This window comes from Monomorium pharaonis, chromosome 1, assembly GCF_013373865.1.
Source record: "Monomorium pharaonis isolate MP-MQ-018 chromosome 1, ASM1337386v2, whole genome shotgun sequence".
Taxonomy (NCBI): Eukaryota; Metazoa; Arthropoda; class Insecta; order Hymenoptera; family Formicidae; genus Monomorium; species Monomorium pharaonis.
The window spans coordinates 19,304,705-19,316,128 of NC_050467.1; the positions used below are offsets into that span (position 1 = coordinate 19,304,705).

General features: G+C 28.5%; 3 protein-coding genes across 3 annotated transcripts; all 3 read left to right on the top strand.

Moving 5' to 3' along the window:
• Positions 1-2,549: 2,549 nt before the first annotated feature.
• Positions 2,550-2,949, top strand: LOC105830894 (odorant receptor 22c). The gene has a single exon (XM_028195132.2). It carries the CDS (start codon positions 2,605-2,607, stop codon positions 2,917-2,919), a length of 315 nt encoding a protein of 104 aa, XP_028050933.2. The 5' UTR covers positions 2,550-2,604; the 3' UTR covers positions 2,920-2,949.
• A 1,634-nt stretch (positions 2,950-4,583) lies between these two features.
• On the top strand, positions 4,584-6,972 carry LOC105835824. Its single transcript, XM_036286729.1, has one exon. It carries the CDS (start codon positions 6,132-6,134, stop codon positions 6,777-6,779), a length of 648 nt encoding a protein of 215 aa, XP_036142622.1. The 5' UTR covers positions 4,584-6,131; the 3' UTR covers positions 6,780-6,972.
• A 1,814-nt stretch (positions 6,973-8,786) lies between these two features.
• Positions 8,787-11,424, top strand: LOC105830908 (odorant receptor 9a). The gene is made up of 3 exons (XM_012670604.3): positions 8,787-9,699; positions 10,172-10,856; positions 11,005-11,424. The coding sequence occupies exons 1-3, from the start codon at positions 9,565-9,567 to the stop codon at positions 11,358-11,360; spliced, it is 1,176 nt and encodes a 391-aa protein (XP_012526058.1). The 5' UTR covers positions 8,787-9,564; the 3' UTR covers positions 11,361-11,424.

The window sequence follows — 11,424 nt, forward strand, 5'->3', positions numbered from 1 at the left end:
TTACTTCTGTAAAACTATTTCAAAAATATTTTATAATAAAAATTTGTTAAAAAAAAATATCTTTTTTTTATTTTTAATCTTACAATTAGTACCAATTACACGCTATTATTCATATATATTATCCTTACTTTGTTTGCTGGCTGTCGGTTGGTTAAATACGGTTGATTAATGGTTGTTAGTGGCGGTTTGTTGAAACCCGTTGTTGAAAGCAAAATGAAAAATTCCTTCGGCACTGCTTTTGCAATTTGTATTAAAGTGTATAAATATAAAAACAATTCTCGAAGTTTACATTAGCAATTACAATGCAGTTTGAAATTGTGTACATTGTTTGTCTCAATTAGAGTCACGTGTTATCTGTAATTCTTTACAATGGTTTTTATTTTTATATTAAATGTTTATAGTATTTCTACTTTATTCTAGTTTTTATTCTAGTCTTCTTTGTTTAGATCACGTTGCTGTATTGTACTTTTACAGAAAATTTTATCGGAAAAATTTGGAGACATAAAAGTACGCTTCCTGAATTATTAGTAGTAATATACCGTAGAAAACCTTTCATTGTTATTACTTGGTTTGTAGATATTATGATATCAAATGTCTCATCTTCTATTATATTTTATCTCCATGTATAATATTTCTCTATTTTTTTGTATTTTATTTACACTTTTTTACTTAGAAAAATACATAAATTGTTTCTTCAGAGAATGGTAAAATGACAATTTAAGAGAATATTTTATCGTTGCAGTCGTAAATTTTTCATTTACCAACATATACAATTTAATCGGCTGTAAATCTTTTATTTGAAAGACAAAATAGGTATCTCGTCGAGAACAATGCCGTGTCGTACATAACCGTATCATTTGTACAAATACATATGCAAACGTAAGCTATACTTGCGTTCTTAAAGGAAATAGTGCGAGTATAAATTGAAAGTATAAATAATAAATCGGAAAGAAATCCAGGAACATCAGTTTTGCGAGGGGTTGTCACAGCGAAACAAATACAGGTCGTAATATTTATCGAGTATTATACGATGCAATTCTCGTAGAGAAACGAAGGGTTACATTTGCTTTTGAGAAAAAGCAAACTGAAGAAAAATTCAATTAATAGTTGCAACAGTCAACGGATGAAATAAATCGAAAGAAATTACTACTGACTGAAGTCTTGAACGTACTTGAAAATGTCTGTAGAGTGGAATGCTGATCCTACATATATTTTAACACTGTATAAATATTTTCTTGGTGTAATTGGACTCTGGGTGCTAGACGACAATGTATTTTCGAGAATTCGGTGGTTTATATCGACGATGATAGAGGTATGTTAAACTTTTAAATACTATTAAGGTAATTTACATAGAACTTTTATTTTATCTTCTTGTTTGTATGTAATGCATAATATTTTTTGTTTAATTTGAAATAATATATTTTATCCACACAGAAACACACACACACACACACACACAGATTAATAATGCTTATTAATGCTGTTTTATTATATATATAAATTAAACTAAAACATTTTATAAATAAGTTACATATTATAAAAACAAAATTTAATAAAAAGTCATATTATATGTAAAAACTTAATATATTAATTTATTTTTTGTAAGCTAGCTGAGTACAACAATTAGTTTGTCTTTGGAAGTTACTCGACATTGTCGTGGTCATGAAGATGCATTGGAAGCTTTTCTATCGGTGTCCTCATCAATAACTAGTATAGCAAAACTGCTTTTGCATCGTGTGAACTGGAGACATAAGTTAATTTTGGTGGAATCTATTATCAATGATTGGAATTTAGTAAAAAATTCTCACTCTCGTGATATTATGTTAAAGTATGCGCGCATTAGTAGGATGGGATCATTCGTATTTCTTTACTTTGCATGTGCTTCTTGCATATTTATCTTCTCTTCTTTTATATTCGCCAATTTTAATCTACTCGGGACATCTGAAAAGGAATTTTATAACAAAACAAGCGAAAGAAGATTGCTTTTACCAGCTTATTGTGTCTTCGGAAGTTATACATCTTTAACCTATGATTTCATGCGGATCTTGCAGATATTACAAATCCTTGTTAACTGTTTCTCACAATGCGGAAATGATGGATTCTTCTTTAATCTCACAATGCACGTGTGTGGGCAGTTTGAAGTTCTTAGAGTGGACTTCATTAAAATAGACAGCAGAAAATTTTTTAATCGAAAAAGACTTGCTATTCTGTTGAGGAGACATCATTGCCTTATATATTTGGCGCATCATTTGCAAAAAGCATTTAGTCTAGTTATCTTTGTACAACTTTTACTGAGCGTCACTCTATTATGTATTGAAGGTACATTTTATTCTAACTCAATCTGATTTATATTTTTATACGAGTCTTAAAACAAAGTAACATAATATTTAACTGTTACGTTACTTAGTAATAATTTTTATGCCATACAAAAGGTAACACTGAAAAAAGATGAACTGAAAGCAGATGAAAAGCACATCTTTGCTTTTATTATAAAATGACAAGATGTACAATTATAACAATTAATAATTTTTTTTTTAACTTACCAATAATTATGTTCATTGTAGTGTATGTATTTCAGGCTTTCAATTAATCCTTACGCTTTCGATGCACAATACATATGCTGTTATGAAACACACTCTTTATATCATCGTTCTGCTGGTACAACTTTTTCTGTACTGTTTTGCCGGACAAACGTTGGAATTTCAATCTGGAGAACTAGCTTCTGCGATTTATGATACACCATGGTACACTTTCGACGTGAGCGTGATGAAGAGTTTACCATTGATGATTCTTCGCGCAGCTAATCCTCATTGTTTAACTGCAGGAAAATTTCTAGCGATAAATTTCATGAGCTTTAAGGAAATTTTGAAAGCTTCCGCTTCGTATTTGTCTGTATTAAGAGTAATGCTAGAAACATGAGCAGGGATTTCTTTAGTAAAGAAAATATTTTCTTTTAGTTCCGTAAAGTTTTACTTTAATTATTAAACAAAATGTTAGATTAAAGCAAAAGAATTATTATAATATTTTCTATTTATGATTGTACTTTAATATATTTTGTCATTTATTGGACATAATTATAATAAAGTTGTTTGATCATGAACGTTTTTTCTTGCATCTGTTAAGTATCAATCAAAATAGCATTTCTCAATAAACAGTTATTTTTTCTATCATCAAAAATTCACACATTTATACATTATGTACAGTACAAATATTATTAAAATTTATTATACTATTAGTTATATTTTAATAATTATTATGCAAAATTAATAATATTAAGCATCATATAAAATTTTTCATAAGTAATAATAATTGAAATACAATATCTAAGAGTATTTTTATCTTGAATTGTATAATGCAACCTATGATATTTACTTACGATGGTGAATTTTTGCAAAAGAAAAGCGAAGATATATTTTATACACAACTTCCTGGTACACACTTCTTTTAGCGTTATTGAAAGATCTGCATTTCGCAGTGATGAGGTTGAGTATTCCGTTTTGCTTAACCGGCGGAAAATTTTTTTATATTAATCGTAAAACAATGATGTCTATCTTTAAGACAGCGGTCTCATATGTTTCGGTTCTACGAATAGCAATGAAAGAGTAATATTAATCTACTGTATTTGCGTACGTATGGCAAAAGTAAAAATATCTAGTGATTTTATTATAAAAATTGATGTTATGTAATATATGCAAATATATTAGACTAAAAAGTATTTTCAGTATACACTTTAACTTTTGCTTTAACTTAATAATGAAAAAGGATGCTAATTATTTGATAAAATAAATTGTTTATTTATCTCTACTGGATATTAATTATTAACACAATGCTTGCAGACTTTACTTCTAAATTCTTTTACACAATTAAAGTACGCACAAAAATAAAGAATGTAAAAGGTAATTTTATGTCAATAACAAACAATACTTTTATTAATTTTTGAATAATAAAATTTTTTTGCTACTGAAATCGACCTTTGCTTTCTTTATTTTTATGCAAACATTGTGTAAAATAATTTTTACTTCTGTGAGACTATTTCAAAAATATTTTATAATAAAATTTTTTTTTTTACTTGACTGGCCACATATATATTTAGTTATGCACAACGTTTCGACCGTAGGTTTCGGTTCTTATCAAGTGCGGCTTTACACTATACATAAAGATTTTTGATATGTTCCCAGGTATATCATAAGTTATGTATCGTCAAGAGTTTAACATCTGCGCTCGAAGAAAAAACACATATATCTCAATTCTTATATTTTATACTTATGACGATACATGACTTACGATGTACCTGGAAACATATCAAAAATCTTTATGTATATGTCATAGACGTGTAAAGCCGCACTTGATAAGGACCGAAACCTACGGTCGAAACGTTGTGCATAGCTAAATATATATGTGGCCAGTCAGATCGAAACAAATTATCAATCTTGTTGTGATTTCACATCCACTGGCGAAACAAATATTACCTTTTTTTGGAAAAAAAAAATTTAAAGAATATCTTTTTTTTTTAACTTTTAATCTTAGTTTCTTATTAAATCCAATTAGACGATATTGTTCATATATATTATCCTTACTTTGTTTGCTGGCTGTCGGTTGGTTAAATACGATTGATTAATGGTTGTTAGTGGCGGTTTGTTGAGACCCGTTGTTTTTCGAAAGCAATATGAAAAATTCCTTTGGCACTGCTTTTGTAATTTGTACCAAAATGTATCAATATGAAGACAATTCTCGAAGTTTACATTAGCAATTGCAACGCAGTTTGAAATTGTGTACATTGTTTGTCTCAATTAGAGTTACGCGTTATCTATAATTCTTTACAATGGTTTTTATTTTTATACTAAACGTTTATAGTATTTCTACTTTATTCTAGTCTTTATTCTAGTCTTCTTTGTCTACATTACATTATTGTATGGTACTTTTACAGAAAATTTTATCGGAAAAATTTGGAGACATAAAAGTACGCTTTCTGAATTATTAGTAGTAATATACCGTAGGAAACCTTTCATTGTTATTACTTGGTTTGTAGATATTATGGTATCAAATGTCTCATTTTCTTCTATTATATTTTGTCCCCCTGTGTAATATTTCTCTATTTTTTGTATTTTATTTATACTTTCTTACCTAGAAAAATACATAAATTGTTTCTTCAGAGAATGATAGAATGACAATTTAAGAGAATATTTCATCGTTGCAGCCGTAAATTTTTTATTTACCAACATATACAATTTAATCGGCTGTAAATCTATTATTTGAAAGACAAAATAGGTATCGTCGAGGACAATGCCGTGTCGTACATAACCGTATCATTTGTACAAATACATATGTAAACGTAAGCTATACTTGCGTTCTTGAAGGAAATAGTGCGAGTTGAAAGTATAAATAATAAATCGGAAAGAAATCCAGGAACATCAGTTTTGCGAGGGGTTGTCACAACGAAACAAATACAGGTCGTAATATTTATCGAGTATTATACAATGCAGTTCTCATGGAGAAACGAAGGGTTACAGTTGCTTTTGAGAAAAAGCAAACTGAAGAAAAATTTAAATAATAATTACAACAGTCAACGGATGAAATAAATCGAAAGAAATTACTACTGACTGAAGTCTAACGTACTTGAAAATGTCTGTAGAGTGGAATGCCGATACTACGTACATTTTAACACTTTATAAATATCTTCTTGGTATAATTGGACTCTGGGTGCTAGATGAAAATGTATTTTCGAGAATTCGGTGGTTTATGTCGACGATGATAGAGGTATGTTAAACTTTTAGATACTATTAAGGTAATTTACATAGAACTTTTATTTTATTTCCTTATTTGTATGTAATGCATAATATTTTTTGTTTAATTTAAAATAATATATTTTATCCACACAGAAACACACACACACACGGATTAATAATGCTTATTAATGCTGTTTTATTATATATAAAAATTAAACCAAAACATTTTATAAATAAATTACATATTATAAAAAACAAAATTTAATCAAAATGTCATATTATATGTAAAAACTTAATATATTTATTTATTTTTTTATAAGCTAGCTAAGTGCAACAATTAGTTTGGCTTTGGAAGTTATTCGACATTGTCGTGGTCATGAAGATGCATTGGACGCTTTTCTATCAATGTCCACATCAGTAACTAGTATAGCAAAACTGCTTTTGCATCGTGTGAACTGGAGACACAAATTAATTTTGGTGAAATCTATTATCAATGACTGGAATTTAGTAGAAAATTCTCACTCTCGTGATATTATGCTAAAGTACGCGCGCATTAGTAGGATGGGATCATTGGTGTTTCTTTACTTTGGATGTTCTTCTTGCATGTTTCTCTTCTCCCCTCTTATATTCGCCAATTTTAATTTACCTTGGACCTCTAAAGAGCAATTTTATAACAGAACGAGCAACAAGAGATTGCTTTTACCAGCTTATTGCGTCTTCGGAAGTTATACATCTTTAACCTACAATTTCATTCAGATCTTGCAGATATTACAAATCCTTGTTAACTGTTTCTCACAATGCGGAAATGATGGATTCTTCTTTAATCTTACAATGCACGTGTGTGGGCAGTTTGAAGTTCTTAGAGTGGACTTCGTTAAAATAGACAGCAGAAAATTGTTTACTCGAAAAAGACTTGCTATTCTGTTGAGGAGACATCATTGCCTTATATATTTGGCGCATCATTTGCAAAAAGCATTTAGTCTAGTTATCTTAGCACAACTTTTAATGAGCGTTATTCTATTATGTGTTGAAGGTATATTTTATTTTAACTAAATCTGATTTATATTTTTATACGAGTCTTAAAACAAAGTAACATAATATTTAACTGCTACGTTACTTAGTAATAATTTTTATGCCATACAAAAGATAAAACTGAAAAAAGATGAACCGAAAGCAGATGAAAAGCACAACTTTGCTTTTATTATAAAATGATAAGATGTACAATTAACAATTAATATTTTTTTTAAACTTATCAATAATTATGTTTATTGTAGTGTATGTATTTCAGGCTTTCAATTAATCCTTACGCTTTCGATGCACAATACATATGCTGTTATGAAACACATTCTTTTTATCATCGTTCTGCTGATACAACTTTTTCTGTACTGTTTCGCCGGACAAACGTTGGAATTTCAATCTCGAGAACTAGCTTCTGCGATTTATGATACACCATGGTACACTTTCGACGTGAGCGTGATGAAGAGTTTACCATTGATGATTCTTCGCGCAGCTAATCCTCATTGTTTAACCGCAGGAAAATTTCTAGCAATAAATTTTATGAGCTTTAAAGAAATTTTGAAAGCTTCCGCCTCGTATTTGTCTGTATTAAGAGTAATGCTAGAAACATAAGCAAAGATTTTTTTTTAGTAAAGAAAATATTTTCTTTTTGTTCCGTAAGCTTTTATTTTAATTATGTAACTTTAGTATTATTTTTTTTATTGTAACATTTGCATAAAACAAAAGAATTATTATAATATTTGTTATTTATGGTTGTACTTTAATATATATTTGTCATTTATTGGACATAATTATAATGAAGTTGTTTAATCATGAGCGTTTTTTCTTGCATTTGTTAAGTATCAATCTAAATGACATTTCTCCACTGACAGAAGAAATTGCTAGATTCAAGTAAATATTTCTTTGAATAGTGCTAATAAGATATTTTATAGAAAATCAATAATAATTATTTCAAACAAGTAATATTTTCTAAATTATAGAAAACTAGTACTTGTTTTAAATAAATATTATTGATTTTCTATAAAATATGTTATTAAAATATGTTATATTAATACATATTATTAGCACTATTTAAAGAAATATTTATTTGAATCTAGTATTTTTTTCTCCAGTGTCAATAAATAATTATTTTTTCTATCATCAAAAAGTTTAAAAATTCGCACATTTATACATTATGTACAATATAAATATTATCAAAACTTATACTATCAGTTATATTTTAGTAATTATTGTGCAAAAATAATATTAAGCATCATATGAAATTTTTCATAAGTAATTCAAGAATTTTCAGACTTTACTACAAAAACAATTTCGTTTATTTTATGATTGTATTTACACAATATATTTTTTAATTAAACTTTAAAGTTTAAAGTTTCTTTAAAATAAACTCTAGTAATGTGTGTGTGTGTGTGTGTGTAAATAACTTAATATTTACCAAAAATATTTTTTAAAGATATATGTCTCAATATCTTTAAAAAATATATTTCTTATATATATCCCAGTATCTTTAAAAAATATATTTGATCTGACTCGAAAGAGTTAATTAGAAAGCAAAATTCAATTAATAAACAATTGTTACAGAAAAAAAATATGTAAAAATATAACTAAAAAATTAAAAATGTTTTACTTTCACCTTTTTGTTATTGATTAATTTAATAATTTCAAATAAACTGTAAATTATACATATTACTATTATACACTTTCTGGTTTTAAACACTATTATCATTTCTGTACAGTTTCTTTGTTAAAATATCTAAAAATTTAGCTACATAGAAATCTAAAATATAATTTTATGTTAAATTATTAAAATAATTATGTAACATTACATAGGACGCTGAAGTATGATGATACAAAAAGTCTTAACATTTTAGTAACCAGTCTAATATAATTATATTTATGACATAATTATTTTTTAATTAGCATCTAACTAAATTTTTAGACTTCAGTAAAATTATTCTTTCTATTCCGTTAAATATTATAATGCTGTGTAACATAATATTATATATATCTGTATACAATAATATTATGCCTATATATATATATATTCTTTTTATTTTTTCAATTCTCTAATAAATTCGAAACATATAAATTAATTAAAAACTACTTATAACCTGAAATTTTTTAAGGCATTTGTCCCACAAACAATATACTGTCAAAGTAACAGCGTTACATAGAATGAATGCACACTGTATCATCAATAGAAAGAACTATAAAGTAGATTCAAGATATTGTCTTGCTCTCAACATCTCATGTCTCACGTCGTTATCAATATCTTTGAAATGTCGAGTTTACTGAAATACTAAAATATAGTTACTACATGGCTTTTTTGTATTGTAAGTTAAACTTCCACGATGATCTCTCTTGACCGATGAACCTAGGTATCCATTACTTTAAAAGGTATTAAATAACATATGCGCTACATTTCCTGAAAGATGAATAAATTGTATGGATCGCAAATTTTGCGTACCAATATTTTTTTATGCATGCTAAACAATTCAAGGAATATCAGAAAAATTGCAAGGCAATAATACGATGATCGAGCAATTTGCCGACTCACTCTCTTTGGATCTTTAAACATGCATACAGTCGGATGCACGGGAGTAATTTGAAGATGCTATGTTCTCTCGATCAATACTTGTAGGGGGTAAGATAGAGCTGGGATGGATGAGGAAAAGGTGTTATATGCGCGAGTACCATAGTGTTGTCAACGTGGTAAATCGATTAATAAAGATAATATTAATGCTTAATTATCCTATCATGCACTATTAAAGATGTATATCTGCGCTATGAACTTGGAATCATTTTGTGATGCGCTTCGACAATGGTGTACTGGAACAAGGATGCTATTTATGCATTAGCAAGTTATAAAATTTTGGCATGGCCCGTAGGAGTGTGGCCAATTGAAGATAATATTTTTTGTTCGAAAATGCGTTACTTATTTGCAATCGTAACCGAGGTAAGAAAAACTATTTTATATTTGTATAAAATTTTTAGAAATATATTATTATATATTTTTTAAAATTTTATACAAATATATATACATTATATATTTATTTATTGTTATAATTAATGTAATTAATATGTATATTAATTACAATTCAACAAATAAGTATATAGAAGCATGTAGAAATATATCTAAGAAAAGTTAATTATATTGAATAGAAAAGTGTTATACTTATCTGGTACTATCTTTAAATATATTTTTTAAATGTTTTATTACTAATTATTATTACCAAATATTTATATAAAATGTACAAATCTTTATTATTATTAAGAAATAGAGAGAAAAGAGAAAGAAACACAATTAAAATTAAAAGGAAATAATAGTGTGTGGTCAAGCGAAAAAATTAAATTGTTTTGTGCAAACGTAAAGATCACAAAAAACTATAGATAACATTTTGTTCTGTAAAAATAATCTATCATTTTAGATTTTTCTAACGATAACATTATTGATGGATGTTTATCTTGCCTGTGAAAATTCGTCCGTGGATCCGATTGATACGTATGTGGTGACTTCCAGCGCAGTGCTGGTATTTGTCAAACTTACTATGCTGCAGATACAACGATCAGCATTCTCGACCTGTTTACATTCGGCTATTCAGGACTGGTGTAGTATCAAGGATCCGAAGTCGCGCGAGATTATGATTCAGCACGCACGTGCGGCGAAAATAATCTCGCTGTCATTGTTTTATTGCGGATTCGTCTCTCTTATGTTTTATCTATTGCGACTCTTGCCCTTCGTAAATGCGACCGCCAATGAAAGGACATTTGTTCTTCCGATGTCCTGTCTCTTCAAGTCCATCTCCAATCTCCAGTATGTTTTTATTTCATTCTATCAGGTGATTCAGTTGTTGATCGCGTACGCTGGAAACTGTTGTACGGATGGAATGTTCGTCGGTGTAACGATGCATCTGTGCGGACAGTTTGAACTACTGATGATCGATTTTCAGCAGATCGCTCGTCGAAAATACAAACGTAAAGGAGGTAGCATCGTTGAAGAATTTGTCGTTAGACATCGAAAATTGTTGAAACTCACTGCAAACATTGAAAATACATACAGTATAATTATTTTGATGCAGATTATCACCAGCGCCATTTTGATATGCATGACGGGTAAGTCGGACGAGTTATTTTTATGATCTTTTTATACACAAAGTGTCTAATAATAGATCCAACATGAACAGGACTAAACTGAATAGAAAAGTTCTGTGTCATTTTTTTTGCAATGTTTGCAATTTTATTTATTTCTACGCAATTTAAGGCTTCGGATTCATCATATCCTGGCATATTCATGACACATTTATGACGATGAAAAGCATTGTAATAATGATAGTTATGTTGCTGCAATGCTTCCTGTATTCGTACGCGGGTGATAACTTGAGAGATCAAAGTGAGGCCTTGTCATTCGCGCTTTACGACTGCAACTGGTGCGATTTCTCGCCTAATGATATAAGAGACCTGGCGTTTATTATGATAAAAACGAATATACCCATTCGTTTGACAGCCGGAAAGTTTTTCTACGTTACACGTGCTACATTTACCGATATTCTGAAAACTGCAGTATCTTACTTGTCAGCTTTACGTGTGATGATTGAGAAACAAGAAACAAATTACTAATAAAAATTTCTATTATTTCATATATCATGTCGAACATTGTCTAAGAAAATTATAAGAATTTAGT